This window comes from Elephantulus edwardii, unplaced genomic scaffold, assembly GCF_000299155.1.
Source record: "Elephantulus edwardii isolate Elephantulus edwardi_28Jun2011 unplaced genomic scaffold, EleEdw1.0 scaffold00048, whole genome shotgun sequence".
NCBI classification, from domain to species: domain Eukaryota; kingdom Metazoa; phylum Chordata; class Mammalia; order Macroscelidea; family Macroscelididae; genus Elephantulus; species Elephantulus edwardii.
Window position 1 is genome coordinate 17,466,692 of NW_006399798.1, and position 20,774 is coordinate 17,487,465.

A 20,774-nucleotide genomic window follows, 5' to 3' on the forward strand; every position below is an offset into this window, starting at 1 on the left:
AACAGAACACAGTTAAGACCCCACAGATATTCCCCAACCTGTGTAAATGACCATGTTATATAATAGAAACAGCTGGATGCTTTCTCCAAAGTGTCTTTTCTGGGAAACACACCCAAATTCATAGGAAAGGAGGAAGGAGATTGTTCCTCTTTCTCTCAAGGTGTAACTGGCAGATTTCAATCACTTGTCTTTGGATTGGCTATATAACTAAAAAGGAAATTTCTGATAGGGATGTGGTTGTGTACCATCTAGTTAGAGCCAAGCCCATAGCTGACCCTCTGAGGAGTTTCCAGAGGCAATTAATTGCACAGGAGGAGACTGCCCACCCTTCTCCCGCAGAGCAGCTGGTGGACTTGAACAGCCTGCCTTTGGGATTGCAGTGCAGGTTCTTGCCACTAGGCCGTCAGAGGATGGTTGTGAATATCCAAAAATGAGCTATCAGATGGGTTGTAAAATTGCCTCTTTGGAGTAGTAGAGGAAGGAATTTAAAATGGAACTGCTACTTGCTTTTTAAGACCACAATTATATCGCTTACTTATGCCCACAATTCAAAAGGAATGGGTAAATAATTCCTCAGCATTCCTTCTTGCTCTGAGCTGCTGTCATAGGACTTAAAGCTCTAAAAAAAGGGATTCTTTAAACGCCTCTGTGTGCTTGATGACAGAGTCACTGTTTCATTTTCTGGCAAGAAACTCTGGTTCTTTGGGGCTTTTGAAACAAAATAAATAATATTTTCATTTAAGATAATCAATTAATTGACCATAGCACCCTAAGGGATTTCATTAACTTGGTTTTTTTCACAACTATGCGTCCTGCTTTCAGGGAATTTTTGAGGCTAGTGACCCAGTCCCCATTTCTTGAGACCCTGTTAGCCTTGGGCCTAGCTCTCTATGCCTGTGGCTTGGAGGAAGTGACCAGCATTTCAAGTGACACTGACCTGAGTTATTGGGTGTGGCCTACACTGGGCTACTTCTGGCAAGCGCATGCGCACCTCTCCTCCCCCCCCCCCCTTGTGTCATCAGGTCAATTCCATGTGTATCCATGTAGATGGTGCTCCAGAAGGTTTTAATGATTGATATTTGGAAGCAGACCACCAAGGCCTTCTTCCAAGGCATCTCAGATGAACTCAAACCCCACACCTTTCAATTAACAGTGGAATGTGCCAACCATGTGCAGCTCCTGGTGCCTCACGTCTTGTGAGGAGTGACCAGTGACCTTTTAAAATCCTCTCCCCAGGAAAACAGCAGGGACCCAATGTCCTCCCTCACCCAGGTATCAGGGTAAGAAGAGGTCATACAGAAGTACAATTTCAGTACTAGTTTGGGGACCCACTCATGTCCTGGGCCTGCTTTTCCCCTCAAAATGCTCAATAAATTAATCATGTGAATGAAACTCTCTGTGGGGAAGGTCCCAGAGGTGATGGTGTCTAACCCCAAGGCTCTGTGCTTTCTCTGAGCAGATTCTCTGAACTCGAACGTGGAGTACACAGAAGTGGAAGTGTCCTTACCTGAAACTCACCAAGGTAACACCATTTCCGTGTCCTCCTTTTGGCTTGCGCATGAATATCGAGTGGACATGGGGCATGACCAGAAGGGAAGTGGTGGGCAGAGAGCCCTGGACCAGGCTTTGGGGTCTTAAGAGTCACTCATTTTTGTTATGATCCGATTAATATGGTCAATACTGTGAGCGTTTGCTGAGGACCAGGCTTTTACTAAGAGAGAAGCTATTTATTTCTTTTTAGAGGGAAGCTCTCTGAGAGCAGCTTGGAGCAAGTGATTGGGCAGCTTCGAGAAGTACCTCCCTAATCCAGCCTCCTATGTTCCTCAAAGAGTTGCTACAGGATGAGCTTGTGTAAATGAAATGGATTTTTTTAATGTGTTGTGGGCATTGCTTTTTTATTAATGTTTCTATTCAGGTGAAAGCCTTTTAAAAAATTTAATTTATATTGATTTGCGTACAAAGTTCATATATATTGTGTTTCACACTATCCTGCATTCACATTGTGTTTCATACAATCATTCCCATTCATTATATTTTATAAAATTAATCGCCCTTGAGCTATGCTCACCATTACTCTTTTTCCAGATATCCACCAGATATTTTCCCATTTCCTTTACCCCCCTTCACCCACCAAATGGAACAGCCCTATAATGTTCCCCTGCCCATCCTCCCCACTCTGCTCCCCACTCCCTACCTGGGATCCTCATACGCGTTTTACTGCTTATCTTTGTATTTCCACAATAATGGTCTTATGCAATATTTGCCCTTACGAGACTGAGCTAGTTCTCTCAGCCTAATGCTCTCAAGTTCCTCCCAAGTTATGTAGTAATTTTTGAAATCATTGCTCCTGAGTGCTGCATAGTATTCCATTCTGTGAATGTACCACAATTTCTCAATCCATTTAATTGTGGTTGGATGGTTGCACTGTTTCCAGTGACTAATGCTGCTATGAACGTTGGTGTACAAATCTGTGTTGGGTGAAAGCTTTTGAAAACAAAGAATGCGTTTCATTGTGAGCACTTTGTGGCTTTTGGCACCACATCAAAACACGTTTATCTTAACCCTCTTTTCCTTGTGTTCATCCACAAGGTGAATTTGGTTCTTCCTGCTCTGCTGGGGCACTTATTAGGACCCCTGACCTCCATACCTTCCCCGTGAGACTGTGACCAAGGTGTCTGTGCAGCCTTGAGGCAGTTTGCAGACCCAGGCTGTGTAGAATTATTCAGAGCCACACAGCAACAGCTACTTGAAAATGCCTTTTAGCCTATGATGGAGAGGGATCTTGAACTATGGCCATGCAGTGATTAAAGAACCCAGTTGCTAACTGAAAGGTTGGTGGTTTAAACCTACTAACGATCTGCAGGAGAAAGATATGGCTTCCACCAAGGTTCACAGCCTTGGAACCCTCTGTGGCAGTTCTACTAAGTTTAACAGTGCCACTATGAGTCAGATTTGGCTCCATGGCAATGGGTTTGGTTTTGGTAAGGAAGAATTTTGGGTCTCTTTCTTTGAAGTAGTTACTTTAAGAGTTCAGTTGTAAAAACAAAATATTCAAACTTTGTAAATAAATCAATATAAAATTAAAAACAAAACAAAACAGGACTGACATGGTGGTTGGGGGGGGAACTAAGAAAAGAGGGGATAAATAATGAACGCTGCATTGAAATAGATGAGGGAAAGAACTGTCTAAAAGAAGTATCATTGTTGTTGTTATGTGCCGTCGAGTCGCTTGCAACTCATAGCGACCCTATGTACAACAGCTCTAAATGCTGCTCTGTCCTGTGCCAATCTCCGACACACTCATCCCAATTGCCCCAGTCTCCGAATCAATCCATCTCCCAGACAGCCTTCCCTTACCGCGCCTGCCCTCCACCCTCCCAAGCATGATGTCCCTCTCCAAGGACCAATCCCTCCTTACAACATGACCAAAGTATGTCAGACGGAGCCTCAGAATCTTTGCCTCCAAGGAGCCGCCTGGTTTAACCCTCTCCAGGATGAATCTGTTTGTTTTCCTAGCAGTCCATGGCACCCTCAGCACTCTTCTCCAACACCAAAGCTCAAAAGCATCAATTCTCCTGCTATCATCCCTGGTCATTGTCTAGCTCTCTGACGCATAACAAGTGATTGCAAAGACCATGGCCTGTACCAGAGCACCTTAGTCTCCAGAGACACACCGTTGCTCTTGAGTACTTTAGAGAGGTCCCTAACAGCAGACTTTCCCGTTGCAATATGTCTTTTAATTTCTTGGCTGCTGGTGCCAAGAGTGTTGATTGTGGCATCAAGCAGACTAAAGCTGTGAACACTTTCAATCTCTTCACCATCCATCCTGATACTGCCAATTGGTCCAGTGGTGAGAATCTTTGTCTTCTTGACATTGAACCTCAATCCATATTGAAGGCTGCAGTTCCTGACCCTCAGCAGCAAGCGCCTCAGGTCCTCCTCAGTTTCAGCAAGCAGGGTTGTGTCATCTGCATAACGCAGATTGTTGATAGATCTTCCACAATCCTGATGCCACATTTCTCCTCATAGAGCCCAGCCTCCCGGGTGATCTGTTCTGCATAGAGGTTGAAAAGGTATGGAGATAGGACACATCCCTGGAGTGTGCCCTTCCCAATTTTGAACCATGCAGTGTTTGCTTAATCTGTTCAGACGACTGCCTCTTGGTTCAAGTATAAGTTTGGCATTAGCATGATCAAGTGTTCTGGGATTCCCATTCTTCTCAGAGTCAGCCACAGTTTCTTATGGTCCACACAGTCAAACACCTTTGCACAATCAATGAAGCACATACAGACATTCTTCTGGTGTTCCCTGCTTTCAGCCAATATCCATCTAACATCAGCTACAATATCCCTAGTTCCACGACCCCTTCTAAACCCAGCCTGGACTTCCAGCAGTTCTCTGCTGATGTGTTGTTCCAGTCGTTTTTGGATAATCTTCAGCAGAATCTTGCTTGCATGTGAAATCAACGATATTGTTCTATAGTTTCCACACTCTGTTGGGTCACCCTTCTTTGGAATGGGAACAAATATAGATCTCTTCCTGTCAGTTGGCCAAGTGGTTGTTCTCCAGAATTCTTGACACAACTTGGTGAGCTTGTCCAGGGCAGCATCTGTTAGCTGAAATACTTCAATTGGTATACCATCTGTTCCTGGGGCCTTATTTTTTTTGCTATTTCTTTCAAAGCAGCTTGAACTTCTTCCTTCATCACCATAGGCTCTTGTTCATATGTTGTTTCATTACATTCTTCTGTGTCTGCCAATTCCTTTTGATACAATGGCTCAGTATATTCTTTCCATCTTCTTTTGATACCTCCTGGGTCATTTAATACTTTGCCTGGAGAAGAGTGTTGAATATACCATGGACTGCTAGGAAAACAAACAGGTTCGTCCTGGAGAGAGTGAAGCCAGAATGTTCCCTGGAGTCAAGGATTCTGAAGCTTCGTCTGACATATTTTGGGCATGTTGCAAGGAGGGACTGGTCCTTGGAGATGGACATCATGTTTGGCAGAGTGGAGGGGCGGCAAAGGAGAGGAAGACCTTTGATAAGATGGATCAATTCTGTGACTGAAGAGGTGGGAATAAGTGCATTTGAGATGGCTAGGTTGGCACAGGATATCATCCTATCTCCAGCTCCATTTCTGTCTCCAAGTCCATGTTTTCTGACTACTGATTCTTCTTGTCTGTTCCCAGCTTTTGCATTCCAGGTATTATTTGCATGACAATAGTCCAGAATAAGAGGTGCATAGCAAAGTGGACTGTGGGGCAGGGGGGAGGGAGGAAATTGTACAACAGTGAAAGAATCTTTTTAAAGAGAAAAGTGAATTGGGGGGTAAGGTAAGGAGGAAAATATGCAGCAATGAATGAATGAAAATCCAAGTTTTTTATAAAATTTCATTAAAATATCAATAAAAAAATAGAAAAGAAAAGGTTCAGTTGCTGAAAGAAGGGTCAGTGTGAGGTTCGTTTTGGTTTTTCTCCCCTGGCTTGGGAGCTCTGGTGGCCTAGTGGATAAGGAACCATGCTACTACTGCAAAGGCAAGTGGTTCAAATCCACTAGCTGCTCCACAGGAGGAGAAAGATGGGCAGTGATTCATGGCCTCTGAAAACCTTCTAGAGGGACAGCTATACGTCAGTTCCAACTTGATGGCAAAACCGTCACCCTCACCCCTTTCATAGTCTGACACCTGGTACCATATCAGCAGACACAGGCCCATGAACCACAGAACCACAGAATAATCATCATTGCAGATCACAGTAAATCCTCAGAAAGAGAAGAAGACATAGGAGGCGCCACCTCCCTGGCTTAGGGGATTTCAGGGGGCTACTTTTGAAGGGGCAGCATTAATCTGGGGCCTCAAAGATGCAAAAAGGTCCCATCATGAAAGGGGGGACAGTGTGAGGCTGTAGTGATCTTGGCTCATTTGCTAAAAAGAGGCCTGTGTGTGTCTGTGGGTTCAAGGTCAGTGATGAAGCCGGGAAGGAAAGGATTGGGGTGGAGTACAAAGGCTTTTTCCATCCCCTTCCAAGTGACTTGAGGAGTCACTGGAAGGCTTTAATCAGAGAAGGGGTAGGATCCAACTTCTTGACAAAAGATGCTGGTGGTTACCATGGAGAACTGAGGCAGGAGGGTGAAAAAGAAGTAGAGAGACCAGTATGTTCTCATCAGGCAAGAAGGGAGGAAGGTGGAGCTGAAATGCCCGTGAAGGGTGGATTCAAGATACACAAAATTGCAGCGCTGGATGGAGATTGTAATGGCTGGAATGGAGGTTGATGATGAAATGTTTCTTGACTGAGCAAGTGCTTGGATGGTTGTACTATCTGAGATTGGGAGGAACAGGCTTGTGGTTGTTCATCTAGGGACAAGTTTGAGATGCTCATGAGACCTCCAGAAGATAGCCCATTGGTCAGCTGCTCAGAGCCCAGTCTGGGTGAACTGTGATGGATGGGGTGGGAGGGACCACCCACCAGCCTTCCCTAGTCCAGTCTGAACCTGGTACAAAAGCCCTCTTCATCCCTCAGCATTACAAAGCGAGGTCCATGGCACCAACAAGCTTCCTCCTAAGGAGACCTCAGGTTTGAAAGGAAAGGGGAACAATAAAAAGAGGGAAGAGTTGCCCAAAGCTTGGGAATATACTCTGGAAAAACACAACTGTCTTAGTTCTCACCCCTCCACATTCCACCGAGCAACCAAGCGGAACATGGCCCCTTTGGCTTCCTGCCCTAGGCCTTGGCTTGTCACCACGGGGTCCTGAGGTTCCAAGACTCCTCACAGACGGTCAGGCCCTGCCTTTGCTCTCTAGCAGCCGAGTCAGGAGCGATGGAATGTCCATGATGCCTGAAGGCGTCCGGTTTAAGGAAGCTGAAGAAATGGCAGAGTTTTGTTCCTGAAATACTGTCCATTTCCCAGGGCGGCACTTCCTCCTTAAGAAAAGTTTCCTTGCTGGTAGCATCTGGTTTTCTTTCTCTTCCTAGAGGGCAGGGGAAGTTGATGGGAACAGGAGTGTGTTGGAACCTTCTCTAACAGGATGAAGCATGACCATCAGCCTCACATGCTTAGCCCCAGCCAGGCAATGCAGGAGCCACCTTTTTCCAGTTTGCAGGAAGGTTTTATGGGGCTGCCAAGGCCATCGGTAGAGCTAGGATGATGGCCACTATGGTGGAAATGGAGGCCCCTTCTAGAGGACTCAAGTTGAGGCCTCTGATCCCAGGCTCCTCGGCAGCTGTGGGGGTGAGGGTGGGAGATCCATGTCTCCCGGGCCTGCCCATGTCAGCTGGGTGAACTAGGAGAGGAAAGGTTCTGTGAGTTTAAGGCTGGTGATGAGTCAAGGTGACTTGGCCTTGGCCACCCTGTTCCCTCCCTCCATCACTTCTGAGTGGAGGTGGCATCGATACCATGTCCAGCTTGAATCCCTGCTGGCAGTGGACCAAGGGGTGGCTTGATGTGGGGGTGGGCGGGAAGGAACTTGTTAAGCCTCCAGTTGATGCTTGTTTGCCTGAGGCTAATTGCTGGGAAAACCCCATGACGTGGGAGCCATTTTTACCCCCTGTTAAATACAGAGGAAAACAGAAGTCAAGTGAAGGCCCGGCCGGAAACATCCGTGACAGCAGTGACAAACGGCCCCGCTGGCTGCTTTAGTCATTAGTGGGCGGCAGCTGCTGAGCTTCGAGGGGGAGAGGGATGAGTGGGCGAGCTGCACGTACACACACACACACACACACACACACACACACACGAACAATGCTGAGCCAGGCTGAAGCAGGAAGACTCAAATTCAAATCTAAACCCATGGTTGCTGAGCCAAAACTGACTCATAGCTGACCCTCCACTGAGTTTCCAAGGCTGTGAACTGACAGGAAGAGATTGTCACTGGGGGATTCGACCAAAGAGAACTGGCCTATGGGTTAGCATTGCTACTCACTACCCACTAGGCCATGGGCGGGCAGTGGTAGAAAGACTGCAGCCCTGGCCGGGACATTGAGTCCAGAGGTATAAGACAGTCCAAAGCCCAAGGTCCAAAAGGTAGCTGAGGGTCCCCAGGTGGCCAGAAAGGCCTGCTGGGCCCCCTGAAGTGCATGCCCTCAGCTCTCCTGACCCAATAATCCCCCACCCCGGGCTCCATCCATCCTCACCGTCTCAGCACTGTGGGGCTGGAGCAGAGGCCCAGCTAACAGTGTCCCTAGTACATCCTGAACCATCCTGGGCAGGACCCTGTGTGGGCCTGGGTGGGAGAGCCCCACACTTGCTCCTGCTGCTGCAGCTACTAACCTGGGCCTGGTCCCTTTTCCAGCTCTGGAAACGAAGGGCACAGAGACGGTGTACAGTGAAATCCGGAAAACCGACCCTGGTGAGTGAAGGTTCTCAGATGCCCCTGTCCCAACTAACTCTGAGCTTTGGGAGTGGGCAGGGAAGAGGAAGCCCGGGAGAAGGGGAGCAATGGATGTGCTTTATTCTGAAGACACTGAGTAGTGTCCACTTTTCCAAGGGGAGATTGCTTGGGGGGTAGGGTGAACCACTCCACTCCCATCTTCTTTCTGCCCTGACCCCACTTCCATTGCTGTCATGCCATGCTTGCTCGGACCTGACCGGGGACCAGCCACAGTGCCCAGGCTAAGCTGAAACTGATGACGGCTCCCCTGCCAGATTTATTTTACATAGAATTAATGTGTTAAAGTGTGTTGATAGAAAAACCACAAAGACTACTTTTAAATTTGGATCCAAAAGATGTAAACATTCTTGGAGAAATAGCAGCTCCTTGCACATTTTCCTTTGGTCCAGGAGACCTCTGTTTCCGTGGATCCTTGGGAAGAGGTGAATAAGACGGGCTGGGAAGCTTAGGTACACTATGGAGGGCCTAGTGACGCAGTGTGGCCCATGTGGGCTGGTAATGGTGGCAGTGTCAGACCCCAGCCCAGACCCCCAGGGTTTCTGGAATCCGAATTCTACCAAGATTAAACTGATTCTGATTCCTGCTAATATCTGAAAAGATGGTGATACAAGCAGTTTGCAAATTGCTGTAAATCTAAAGGTTGGCTGTTCAAATCCATCCAGTGGCTTTGCAGGGAAGCGAATAAAGGCCTGGCTATCAGATTCCCCAAAGATCACGACCGGATCTAGTTTAGTACATGTTGATTTTTTTCCCCTCATGTAGCTAATTTCTCTTGAGGTTTGGAGAGTCCCTTACACCTCTGAAGGGTTTATAAATAGCAAGCCTTTCTCCCTACATGTTGTTAGCTCACTTGTTCTACAAACAGCCCTCTGCTGGGGCCACAGTCATTACTTCTGCTTAACAGGTGGGAAAATGGGGAGGCGAGGTTAGGTGGCTTTTCCATATTGCAAGGTCACTTGAAGTGGCAGAGCATGGACTTGAACCCAGGGATTCTGGCTGCATAGTGGGTGCTCACCTCACATCTTTACAAGCCTTCACCCTGCTTCTCTCTGTGTTGCTAAGCCAGCTGACTCTTGTCTCCTCCCCGCCTCTTAAAAATTGACTGCCTGTGTCTACACTTCCCATCTTTCTTGGTTTGGTTTCCATGTTAACATCCACTCTTTCACAGAATTCAACTTGGTGTAATTCTGAGTTTAAGCGTGACGTTGCTGTGGTCTGAGTCCCAGCCTCTGCGCTAGAAGCAAAAGGCCCAGGAATTACAATGTCCCGGCTTGTGTGGAGGGAGATAGAGCAAGCGACACCGGGGGATCTTGGTCTCCTTCTCTGTGAAATGAGGGTCATGGGCCAGAATCCAGATCCATGTGGCCAGGCTTCTCAACATGGAGCGCTGCCCCCTGTGACCCCGATTCGGACTATAGCTGTGAGGCAGGGCTGAGAGCTCATTTCTCACAAGTTCCCACAGGATGCTGGAGGTGCTGGTCTGAGCACCACCTTTTGAGAACCACTGACCTCAGGTTCCTTCTCGTTTACCACACGGGCTCGGCCCAGCAGCTCGTTGGAAGGAGTAGAGTGTTCCTTGTTGCTGTTACGTGCTGTTGAGTTGGAACCGACTCAGAGCTGACCCGCCAGGGGATTTGAGGTGGATTGATTCAGTGACTGGGATAATCGGGATGGGTGTGTCAGAGACAGTGTGATTAGCACAGGACAGAGCAGAGTTTAGGGCTGTTGTACATAGGGTCACTAGCGACTCGACCGCACATAACAACAACAATAAATTGCATGGGAGGAGATTGCCCATCTTTTCCCCCCTCAGAGCAGCTAATGGACTCAAGCCACTTGCCTTGGGACTGACAGTGCAATACCTTCTTCATTAGGCTACCAGAGCTCACTAGGCCCCCTTAGAAATCCTGGATGGACCTCTTAGGGGAGGACAGGAATGCCCACCCACACTGCACGTGCGTGTGTGCATATGTGCATGTGCCCATTTGGAGGGGGCAGATAAGTGAGCGGGCTGGGTGTGGAGCAGGGTCTTATCTGCCTGATCCTTCTTCCCACCTTCATTCCTCAATTCCCCATTTTCCAACTGGCAGTACTTCAGGACTGTTTTGGGAAATGACCTCACAAGGTGTTGTTCTAGCTCGTACACCCCGTTTTCTGGCCTGAGTGCTTGCTTGATACAAAGGAAAACTGCTCCCCTAGATAAGCCAGAGGCCATGGGAGGACTGCCTCTCGGGGGGCACCCCCAGGGCAGGGTGTGCCTACAGGCCTCTGGTGGCTCCAGGGCCCAGGAGAGATTGTTGGGGTCATGCTGGCTGGGAGGCAGTGGCTGGAGTCCCCATAGGGGAGCGCTCAGGCTGTGGATGGCGTCTGTCTTCCCAGTCTTTGCTTTCTTGGCTTCAACTCTGAGCATTTTATCTGTTAAATGAGGTTGCTGGGTGAATGGTCTTAAGCTGCTTTCCAACAAAAACATGGGGGAGAGTCTCAGTGTCTTTCATCTGAAAGTGAAAGTCAGCTGTCCGCCTTGGCACTTCCAAGCGTGTTCTCCGGTCCCTTCCAGCCAACTTGAATCCTTTACACATCCTACTCGCCTTTTGGCCAAGAGCCCTCTGGTCTTTTCACTCCCACACCTGCCTGAGTTCCCTCCTTATTTGAGTCAAGGCGTGGGTTGACCTCAGGGACCTGATTCTGTGTTTCTGTTGCACTCCTGTTGGCCCAGAGGCTGAACTAAATGGTTTTCTATCCAGAAAGACGCCCAGAGGGGCACATGCTGTTATTAATAACTGAAAGGCTGACAGTTCAAACCCTCAGAGTTCTGCTCTGGAATACACTGAGTTGGAATCAACTTAGATTGGGGCTTTCTGTTCCAGGAAATTGATAGAAAACCACACTGGTGGAAACCAACATGCTGGCCTCAGCTCTGTCCTTATGAGCTATGGGGACCTGGTCCCAGGCTCTCATTTCTCCCTGGGACATTGATTTTCTCATCAATTCTTCATAAAATGCCTCTTATCTAGGCAAAGTAGGTGCACGATGAATGACCCCAGTGTCACCTGACTGTGTATGGTAGTGTGTTGATAGGTAAGGGCAGGTGGTAGGCGTATGGAGTCTGACTTGTCACAACTCATTCAATTACCAGGGAGGTTTTAGGTCAATTCAGAATGTGGGGTTTCTATGAGGAGCAGCGTGGACTGAAGAGATGGTTCCTTCTTCAGCCCTGTCTGTGCACCAGCTCCTTCTCAGTCTAGCCTCTGGAGGTGGTTGTTATGTGACATCAAATCACCTGTGACTCATAGAGACCCAATGTACAAGAGCTCTGAACCTTGCTCTATCCTGAGCCAAGCTCATTGTCTCTGACACATCTACCCCCATTATCCTAGTCACTGTGTCAACCTATCTCATTCAGGATCTTCCTCTCTTGTGCTGTCTGTCCCTCCACCCGCCCCAGAATAAGGCTTCTCTCCAAGGACTAGTACCCCCTTGCAACATGCCCAAAGTATGTCAGGTGGAGCTTCCGAATCCTTGCCTCCAAGGAGCAGCCTGGTTTCACACTCTCCAGGATGAACCTGTTTGTTCTCCTAGCAGTCCATGGTATATTCAATATTCTTCTCCAGCACCACAGCTCAAAGACATCAACTCTCCTTCTATCCGCCCTAGTCATTGTCCAGCTTTCCAGCGCATAGCAAGTAATTGCAAAGACCATGGCCTGTGGTAGTGACACAGACTAGTGATGGGCTGAACAGTCCCATAAGGAACTAGGAGGTCCCCAGGATAAACCTCAGGATTTTCATCTGAAAAATGGGGGAGAGGATGGGGTGTCTTTTCTGAACCCAGCGCTTACTAACTCCTGCTGGGTATGGTCAAGGTTAGGCAAGCCTGCTGCTACTGTGTTTGGATCCTGTTCTTTTGCTGACGTAGAGCTAGCTATTATCTTCTTGTCTCTGCAACTAACCCTTCATCTAAATGAGGAAACATCTCAATCTTTTCCCCCTTCCAGTGGCAGGATAATTCCTTGCTGTACTTTGCCTGTTAGGGAGAAAGTGAGAAGTTCTCAGGGCTAGAAAAATTAGAAAAGAAAGACCTTAAATTCGGAGAGGCCTGAGAAGGGAAATCGTGTGGAAAAGCGACGCAGGACGTTTTGTGTTTCAGTATCTTCTTTACAGGGAAGAGCTGCTGCAGAAAATGCTAATAATTTCCTTATAGTACTTTAGATTGGCAAGTTTAGCATTTTGGGAATTAAAAAAAATTCATTTGAGTGATTTACTTAACAACAGTAGTCAAGAACTGAATGATCAATGATCAACTTACTAGAATGGGAAGATTAACCTGTTTTCCTATCTCCGATAATAACAGAGATGTTACAGCCCAGATGAGACTTGCAAAGTGACGCTAGGTGAAAGCAGCCATGTATTGCACAACTCCACTGGCAAATCCACAGAATCAGAACGGCGACACGTGGTTGCCTGAGGCTTGGGGAGAGGAGGGTGGTGGCAGACCACGAGGGGCCTGGGCCCAGACTCAAAGTCATATCTCTGGTGTTGGAAGCTAAGCAGGGAACTCAAAATGTCAATAGTTCTCCTTTTCAAAAGTCCAATTTTCCTCCTGTGGTTCCTCCAACAGGAAAACCAGTTTCTCGAGATGCCAGCTCTCGCTCTGCCCGTGTCCAGCTTGGGAAATGTCCTGGGCACATCCCACCTGACAACTCCCAGGAGGCCCTGGGAGACACTAGGCTATGGCTGTGAGTCAGACAGGGCCCAGCTCCCCAGCCTGAGTGCCTGTCCCTTGCACTGCCCCCCTCTCTTCCCCTCTCCCCCTCTGCTATCTCTTCCCTTGGAATCCAGACTTCTATGCCTCTGAAGTGAGCAGAAGCTCGCAGCCCACACTCTGCCTGATAACCCTTCCCCCCCCCCACCCCTGCCTCCCAGCCACCAGTAAACCAAGAGTGGCTGGGCTGAGGATAGCAGTGACAAGAAATAGTGACAGAGAAAGAACCAAGGGACAGGAGAGCTCTATGCCACATCATATTTCAGGGCCAGAGGGTGACAGGTGGGGGTAGAGAGAAGAAGGAGGAGCAGGGAGTGCTATGTAGTTCAGAACCCAAGATGGTAAAACACGCACCATAAAACTAATTTATACAAACCCACCAGATGGTATCTTTGTGTATGTACCAAAACTGAGCAAAAACTACAGGGCATTTTTTTGCTGTTGTTGCTTCCTTTAATCCAACTGTGTGTAAGTTTGATATGTGTCAGATTGGTCAGTTAATTTGAATTCTTAATACTTCGGGCGGATGCCTTCAGGAAGCCCTGTCAGGAGACACTTCCCCCTTGTGTCTGGTTCCAGAGTCCATGGCGCTTGGGTTGGAGGAAGGAATCAGGTCCTCTGGGTTTTTCTAGGTCAGACTTAGATGTGGGGTGGTGCGGGCCAGCCAAGACCTAATTCAATGTGTGGAAGTTCACACAATGGCTCATCTAGGTGACCCATTGATTCATCCGTTTGGCGTTTGACATCCACCTACCTGTGGGCCAATGGGACAGAAGAGGATCCTGGAAGAACAGCCGGCCCCATCCCCTCTAGAGAGGAGGTACAGGGCTGTGATAAGAGAGGGTCTGAGGAAAAGGTGAACTTCTGAAGTAGGATCTTTTTAAATCAGAGAGGTGAGAAGGGTTGTGATGATGTACCTGGGTGTGACCAAGGTTCTGATGGGCCTGGTATGAGTTTGAGAGGCTGAGAAGAGAGCAAGATGGAGAATTTAGGGGGGTAGAATATGGGGATGGCTTTCCTGCCTTCCACCCCACCACCGTTAATAATAGCAAGGAGCCCAACACCAGCTTCATTTCCTCGGGGCCTTCTCTGGCCATGGGTGAGATCTGGTAGCTTCTCTATCTGTAAGTCTGTGTTCAGAGTTGAGTGTCCAGCGACCTGGTCTCCACCTCCGCCAGCAGGCATTCAGGAAGTGGCACTGGTGGGCAAGAAGGCTTTGGTCTCTCGTCTGGAGGTGTGAACCACACTCTCGCTTTCTGCTCTAGTGAAAATCATCTCTCACTAACGCAGGCATGAACTTCTCACTCTGGAGGTGTGGCTTCCTGTTCTCACAGACCCCTCTCACCCTGGCTCTCATCTTCCTGACGCTGACTCTCAAGATTGCAGCCAGGCAGGGCCAGCTAGCTAGTCTAGTCCCTCTCCATGCGCACCGCCAGAAGATGACTGGGCCAGAAGACTTCCCGGGAAGTCTAGATGGCACTCCCGAGGGGACAGGGACATGGCAGCCAGAGAGCACACGGTCACACGAGCCCAGCGTGTCTAGTCTGGTGACCCCACTCCTGAGAACGGATAGACAAAGCAGTCTGGTGGCCTAGTGGGTAGGGAGTTGCACGGCCAACCCAGAGGTCCAGGGTTCGAACCCATCGGCTGCTCTGAGGGAGACAGCTGGTCAGAGTAATCTTCTCCCATGTGGATTATAGCCACCCATGAGTCAATTCCCACTAGAAGGTAGTGAGTGAGAGATAGAGAAACAGCTTCCCCTAGGAGAGTGCTGGCAACAGGATTTAAAACAGCAAAATCTTGACAGTGCTGCTTACAACCCCCAGCAAAATGTAACACATATTCAGTAATTTCCATACGTATAATTTAGTGACATTGATAATATCCTTTGAGCTGAACACCATTCTTTTTCTTTCGTTTGTTTTTAATTTTCTTTTACTAGTTTTAATGAACATTTACAGAGATTTTGGATTTCCATTCATTCATTCTTGCTCTCGTTTTCTGAGTTGTTCCTGGCTCACGCACAAGAGTCCGCTGCCTTGTCAGGTTACTATTTAATCTTTCCAGTTGTCTCTTCAGTTTGATTCCATCTAGGTAGTCCTTAAAAGAGCACGATGTTCAGCACAAACATTCTTTACTAGTTAAGCTATGCTATAGTTGGGTCCTGAGAAGACTCCAAGGGAATTTTTGGTTTAAGGTTTAAAGACTAACTCAGGACAAAGAATATATATATATATATATATATATATTTGTTTTTAATTTTATTTTTTTTTAAAGTTAAGAAGTAGTTGAGAACCCTGGCACATTCACTTAATGATTGTTGTAGAATAAAAGGTGGAGTCAGTCAGAAAGTGCTTATGAAATCGTATTATATACATATTTAAAAAGACACTATGAAATAGCAAGGGAACTCTGGTGGCCTAGTTAGTAAGAAGCTGTGCTGCAATCCCAAAGGCACCCTGTTCGAATCCACCAATTTCTCTATGTGAGAAGAATGAGCAATTTCCTCCTATGTGATTTACTAACTCTGAAATCCGTGGCACACAACAACAACAACATAAAATAGCATATCCGGGATAGTTATAACTGGTGTTTTTTAAAATATTAAAAACTAAGCATAGAATAAAATTAAAAAGAAAATGCACTAAAAAGTCAACCATATTTAGAAAGTAGGACTAGAAATTATTTTTATCTCTTTCTCTTTTGTAGTTTTCAATATTTTTTCCCCCTAATGTGCTGGTAATTTTTAAGGGTCACACCTCTCTGCCAGTGTGAATATGCCAGTGACACCTTGGGAGAAAGGTGGGCAGTTTCCTCCCATACAAATACAGCTTTGGAAACCCAACAGGGTGTCAGCTATGTTGTTGTTGTTTGGTGCCATTAAGTCTGAATCAAGTACAACTCGTAGAGACCCTATGAACAGCCAACCTGACCCCTGCCCTATCCTGTGCCATCCTCCTCATTGTGGACACACTACAGCCCATTGCTGAAGTCACCATGCCAACCTGTCTCCTTGGGGGGTCTTCCTCTCTTTCACTGACCCTCCATCTTTCCAAGATTGATGTCCCTTTCCAAGGAATAGCCAGCCTCACCTAGCTACTTGTCTAAGGTGTGAAAGACAAAGTTTCACCATCTTTGTCAGCTACGACTCAATTCTTCTAACTGGATAACAATGTAATGTTGTAGTTAAAAAAGAAAACCAATTTTTAAAACATCGAGTGAGGTGCTGGAGACAGTTTACTTGTTATGTGAGGCCACACAGGCTAAGGGAGCCAGAACCCAGAGGCTCCGGGTGTCTCCCCCTCCACTCTTTGCACCCCACTTTGGTCCTCTCCAGCCCCTGAGAAGGCTGAGCAAGCCTAACTTTGTCCTCAGCTGTGCTCACCACCTCATTATCCTTTCTCTTGCAGATTTCAAGGAAAACAGATACTCTGTAAGTACTCATCTCATTTGCATTATTTAAAACTAGCAGTGAAATGCCAGGTTCACCCAGATTCTAAAGCCCGTTTAGTGTCTGTCCCCCCCCCACCCCGTCCTGCCTCCGAGGAGCTCTGATGGCATAATCCATAGACAGCTGTGCCGCTTACCTAGAGGCCGTGTCTCTGGCGGTTCAAATCCACAAGTAGCTCCTTGGGAGAGCGGTGGACAGTCTCCTCCAGCACAATTTACAGCCTCTGAAACCCAGTGGAGGGCCAGTTATGAATGAATTCTGACCTGCTGACGGTGAGTGTGTGACTAAATCATCGTGACTGGTTTTGACCCAGAGTCTTATGTTCCTCTGGCCAGCCTGAGCCTGTGGTTGTTTGGCTCTCAGGCTGGTTGGATTTTCTGGGTGAGTTCTGAGTTCAAATCTTCTCTCTGTTTGTATCAATACATCAAAACCCTCATATGAAGGGAGACCCTGGAATTGCCCCCTTTTTTAACCGATGTAAGTATGTAGCTTCAAATGAACAAATGTATCATTTTCTTCCTGGTACAAGAGGCTTTGGAACCGAGGCAGGGTGGGGAGGACCTGGCTGAAGGGACTGTCTGATAGTGCTTTACAGCTCAGCAGTCCAGTGCTGTCCCCCACGGCACATCAGGTGCTGGGTTGGAGGAGTTGTTAAGTTTTCTCAGCTGTAAACGGTGGTCACAAGGATTAAATAGGGGCCTAGCACAAATGAAAGATTAGCAGTTTGAATTCCCGAGTCACTGTGACAGAAAGGTGAGGCATCCTGCCCCACAGCTTCTGAAGCCCTGTCGGGCAGTTCCCCCCACCTTGTCCTGTGAGGTTCCGGGGAGTTAGAAACTACAGGATAGCAGTGGGCTGGGTTGGCTCATTGTAAGTGCTTTGGCTGCATGAGTTCCCGGCCCAGTGAGGGACTCCATCACGGTACCACTGATTGTAAGGAAGGCGATAGCAGCCCTACCCATGCCGTGAGCACAAGGGGACACAGAAGAGATATGCCTCATCCACCTGCATCTGAGGTCTCCACTGTGGACCTGTGAACAGGGCAAGAAGCCTGGATCTGACAGTACTCTGTGGCCAGATGGGCCGGAGCAGAAGTCTGATGGGATGACAGGGCTTGTGAGCAGTTCAGAGGGGGAGGGCAGGTGAGAAGTGACAGTTGCCCATGAAGCAGGGGCTTTGCCTGAGGAAGGAACCTCAGATGCTCCCTTGAGAGGCTTCATTCAGTAGGATGCAGGGGTGTTAGGAAGCTGCTGCTTGGAAGGTGGAAGGAGTGGAGAGAGGCACAAAGACCCGAGCTAGAATTGTGTGAAGACCTCCCTTCACTCCTCTGTTTCCTTTCCAACCTCTGTGAGCTGCCCAGCAATGCAGGAGTTAACTAGCATCTGTTTTCTTAAGAAATGAGGAATTTGCCTCATAAAGGCTGCTGCTGCTTCTTCAGGCTCTGGGAGAAACTTCCTACAAGTTTTCTCATAGACCTGCCAGCCCCGTGAGGCCCGCCACAGCTTCCTTTGTTTCATGCAAGCCTGAATTCTTATGCAGCAGAATTCATTTTGCCTCTTTGGAGCGGAAGCTGCTGGTGTTGTTTACTTAGGGAAGAAAGCTACAAATGTAAGGAAAAGAGGACTAAAATGGAAGTCTTCTTTTCTAGGCCAGATCCAGATTTCAGGATTCAGACACCAGCACCAGAAGGCCAGGGAGTACACTTTAATTTAGAAGATCGGGGACAGAGACCTGGTGTGTTAAAACAGCTCATGCAGGGTCACCTGGTTAATCAGTAGAAGAGGCAGTGTGAAGACAGGGGTTCCCAGACACCTATCCAGTGCTCTATCCACCACTCTTTGTGATTTCTGAGCAATTGTAGAAAGTGAGGACTCTTCACCCTGGAGCAGAGGGTAGAACAAGATCGAAATTCATTCTCCTGCGTCAACAAGCCCATGATGAAGGCAATAACCACCACACGGGACCGACCTATTTACTTTGTCCTCCATCCAAAGGGGCTCCTTGCACAAATGCTCTGAGCTCCGGGCCAGACAGGACTTTCCCTTTCTCCGGCAACAGCCAGTCTGTCCACAGGACTGCACCTATCACTTCTAAGAGGATGACCAGAGCCCATCTGTCCCCCCAAACAGTCCAGCTTGGAGCATAGGGGCTCCTGGGAGTGAAACAGATTGGAATATTTAAGCTCATGGATGTTTCTAGAAGAAGCAGGTATCGTCTCCTTCGTAATCAGCCAATTTTCAAGAGAAAATGGATTGAATTGCCCCTCAGGGAAATGGGAGGAGATTTCCTTCCTGAAATCAAGCCTGGCAATCATTCCCAGTTGTTTAATGGCGGTTGCTTCTGGAAACATAGTGAAGGAAATCTCTTAACAATGAGATAGCCTCTCAGCCAAATACTAATTTAGCATTGTTTGACTCGTGGCAATGGTACATTCTGACTTCATTTTTCCTCTGCCGTTTTCGCCTTGTTTATGAATTGTGTTTGTGGCTGGCGCAGACAGATAACTAGACCAGGACCACACTGCACATAACAGGGTGAGTCCGGACCTGTGCAGCTCTTGGACTCGTAGGGTGAAGGCTGCCTTCTTAATGAAGAAGGCCACTCCCAGTTACAGCTCCCCGCCCTCCTGGCCAGCGGCAGGTATCTGGCTGCAGCAGGGATGGCCCAGGATTTGGGGTCAGGACACTTGGATATGAGTCCCAGCCCTGCAGCCACCCTTTGGGTGGCCTAGTCTTTCTCAAACCTACGCTTCCTCATCTGTAAAATAGAGACAGTGACAACTGTAACAAAAATAGTTGTAGCAAGTCTGCCTGTAGGGAGCTCTGGTGGCTTAGTGGCAAGAAGCTGTGTTACAATCCAGAAGGCATGCTGTTCGAGACCACCAGCTGCTCGGTGGGAGAAGGATGGGCAATCTCCTCCTGTGCAATTAACTGCCTCTGAAAACCTGATGGAGCATCGGCTATGGGCCCGATGCAGACTCTAAGGGTAACCACACAGTGCTGCCTGTAGGGAGCCCTGGAGGCTTAGTGGTAAGGGGCTGTGCCGCCAGTCCAAAGGCTCCTCCACCAGAGGATGGGTGCTCTCTGCCCATGGAGATTTACCGCTCCTCAAAACCCACAAGAGGGCCAGCTATTGGTCGATTCTGACTCATTGGTTCACAACAACAGCATTGCCATCTATAGGGAGCCTGGGAGTGGAGGGCCTAGTGAGGAGGGAGTTGTGTTGCCAACCCAGAGGTGGGTGGTTTAAATCCACTACGTGCTCCACAGTCTCCTCTCATGTGATTCACTGCAGCTTCTGAGAAGCTTCCGAGAAGGGCAGCTATGTGTCTGTTCTGACACCACAGCCCTGAGTGAGTTTTGAGTACCACATAGCTATTAGGGCCGCTTAAGAGCTCAGTGAGAGATAGTCGTGTGAAATGCCCTGCAAAGTGTCAATCCAATTGCCAGGCTTTTCAGATTCACGGTAACCCCAAGTGACCCCCATTAGAACTGTGCTCCTGTCAGTGACTGATTTTTTAGATGGTGCACTCAAACCTTCAGCCTTTCAGTTAAAGGCAAAGTGTCTTAACTATTTCCACCACCGAGAGGCTACCATGGACATGCTAGTTAATTATTTGAAGGCCAGGGCTTTGGACTGGTTCATTCTGGTCTTACCTGCTAAAAATGTAGAATGTGCCTTTTTATCCCAAATATACTGAATCAGCATCAACCTTTCAACAAGGTCCCCTGGGGGTCCTAGCAGGTAGACCTGGTTAAAATGTAGATTCTGACAGAGTATTCTTGAGAATCTTGTGTGGATTCTAACTCAGTATATCTGGGAGAGCAATGCACGTTCTCAGCAGGGCCTCGAATCTGTTCCAAGCCCATTTCCGACTCTTTTCATCCAATAGTCTAGCACTAGAGGTGGGCAGCTGCCTCCACAAATCACACCATCCATCCAGAGTCAGACTTGGGCTCAGAAATTTAAAGGCACAATGAAAACTTGGTTTGTCTAGCCATGTCACCTTCGACAGGCTTCTTTTTTTAAAAAATAATTTTAATGAACATTTACAGAGAATTTGGATTTCCATTCATTCATTGCTGCACTTCTCTACCCGCCCAGCCCTCTCCCCCCGCCCCCCCCAGTGGAATACTATGCTGCATTGAAAAACAAGGAACTCATTCAATATTATTC

General features: G+C 47.9%; 1 protein-coding gene across 1 annotated transcript in view; it reads left to right on the forward strand.

Moving 5' to 3' along the window:
* Positions 1–20,774, forward strand: part of PECAM1 (platelet/endothelial cell adhesion molecule 1) — a 100,037-nt gene that overhangs the window by 29,420 nt on the left and 49,843 nt on the right. The window contains exons 13-14 of the mRNA XM_006886407.1: positions 1,460–1,522; positions 8,288–8,344. Coding sequence (XP_006886469.1) covers positions 1,460–1,522; positions 8,288–8,344 — 120 coding nt within the window. The remainder of the gene's footprint in view (positions 1–1,459; positions 1,523–8,287; positions 8,345–20,774) is intronic.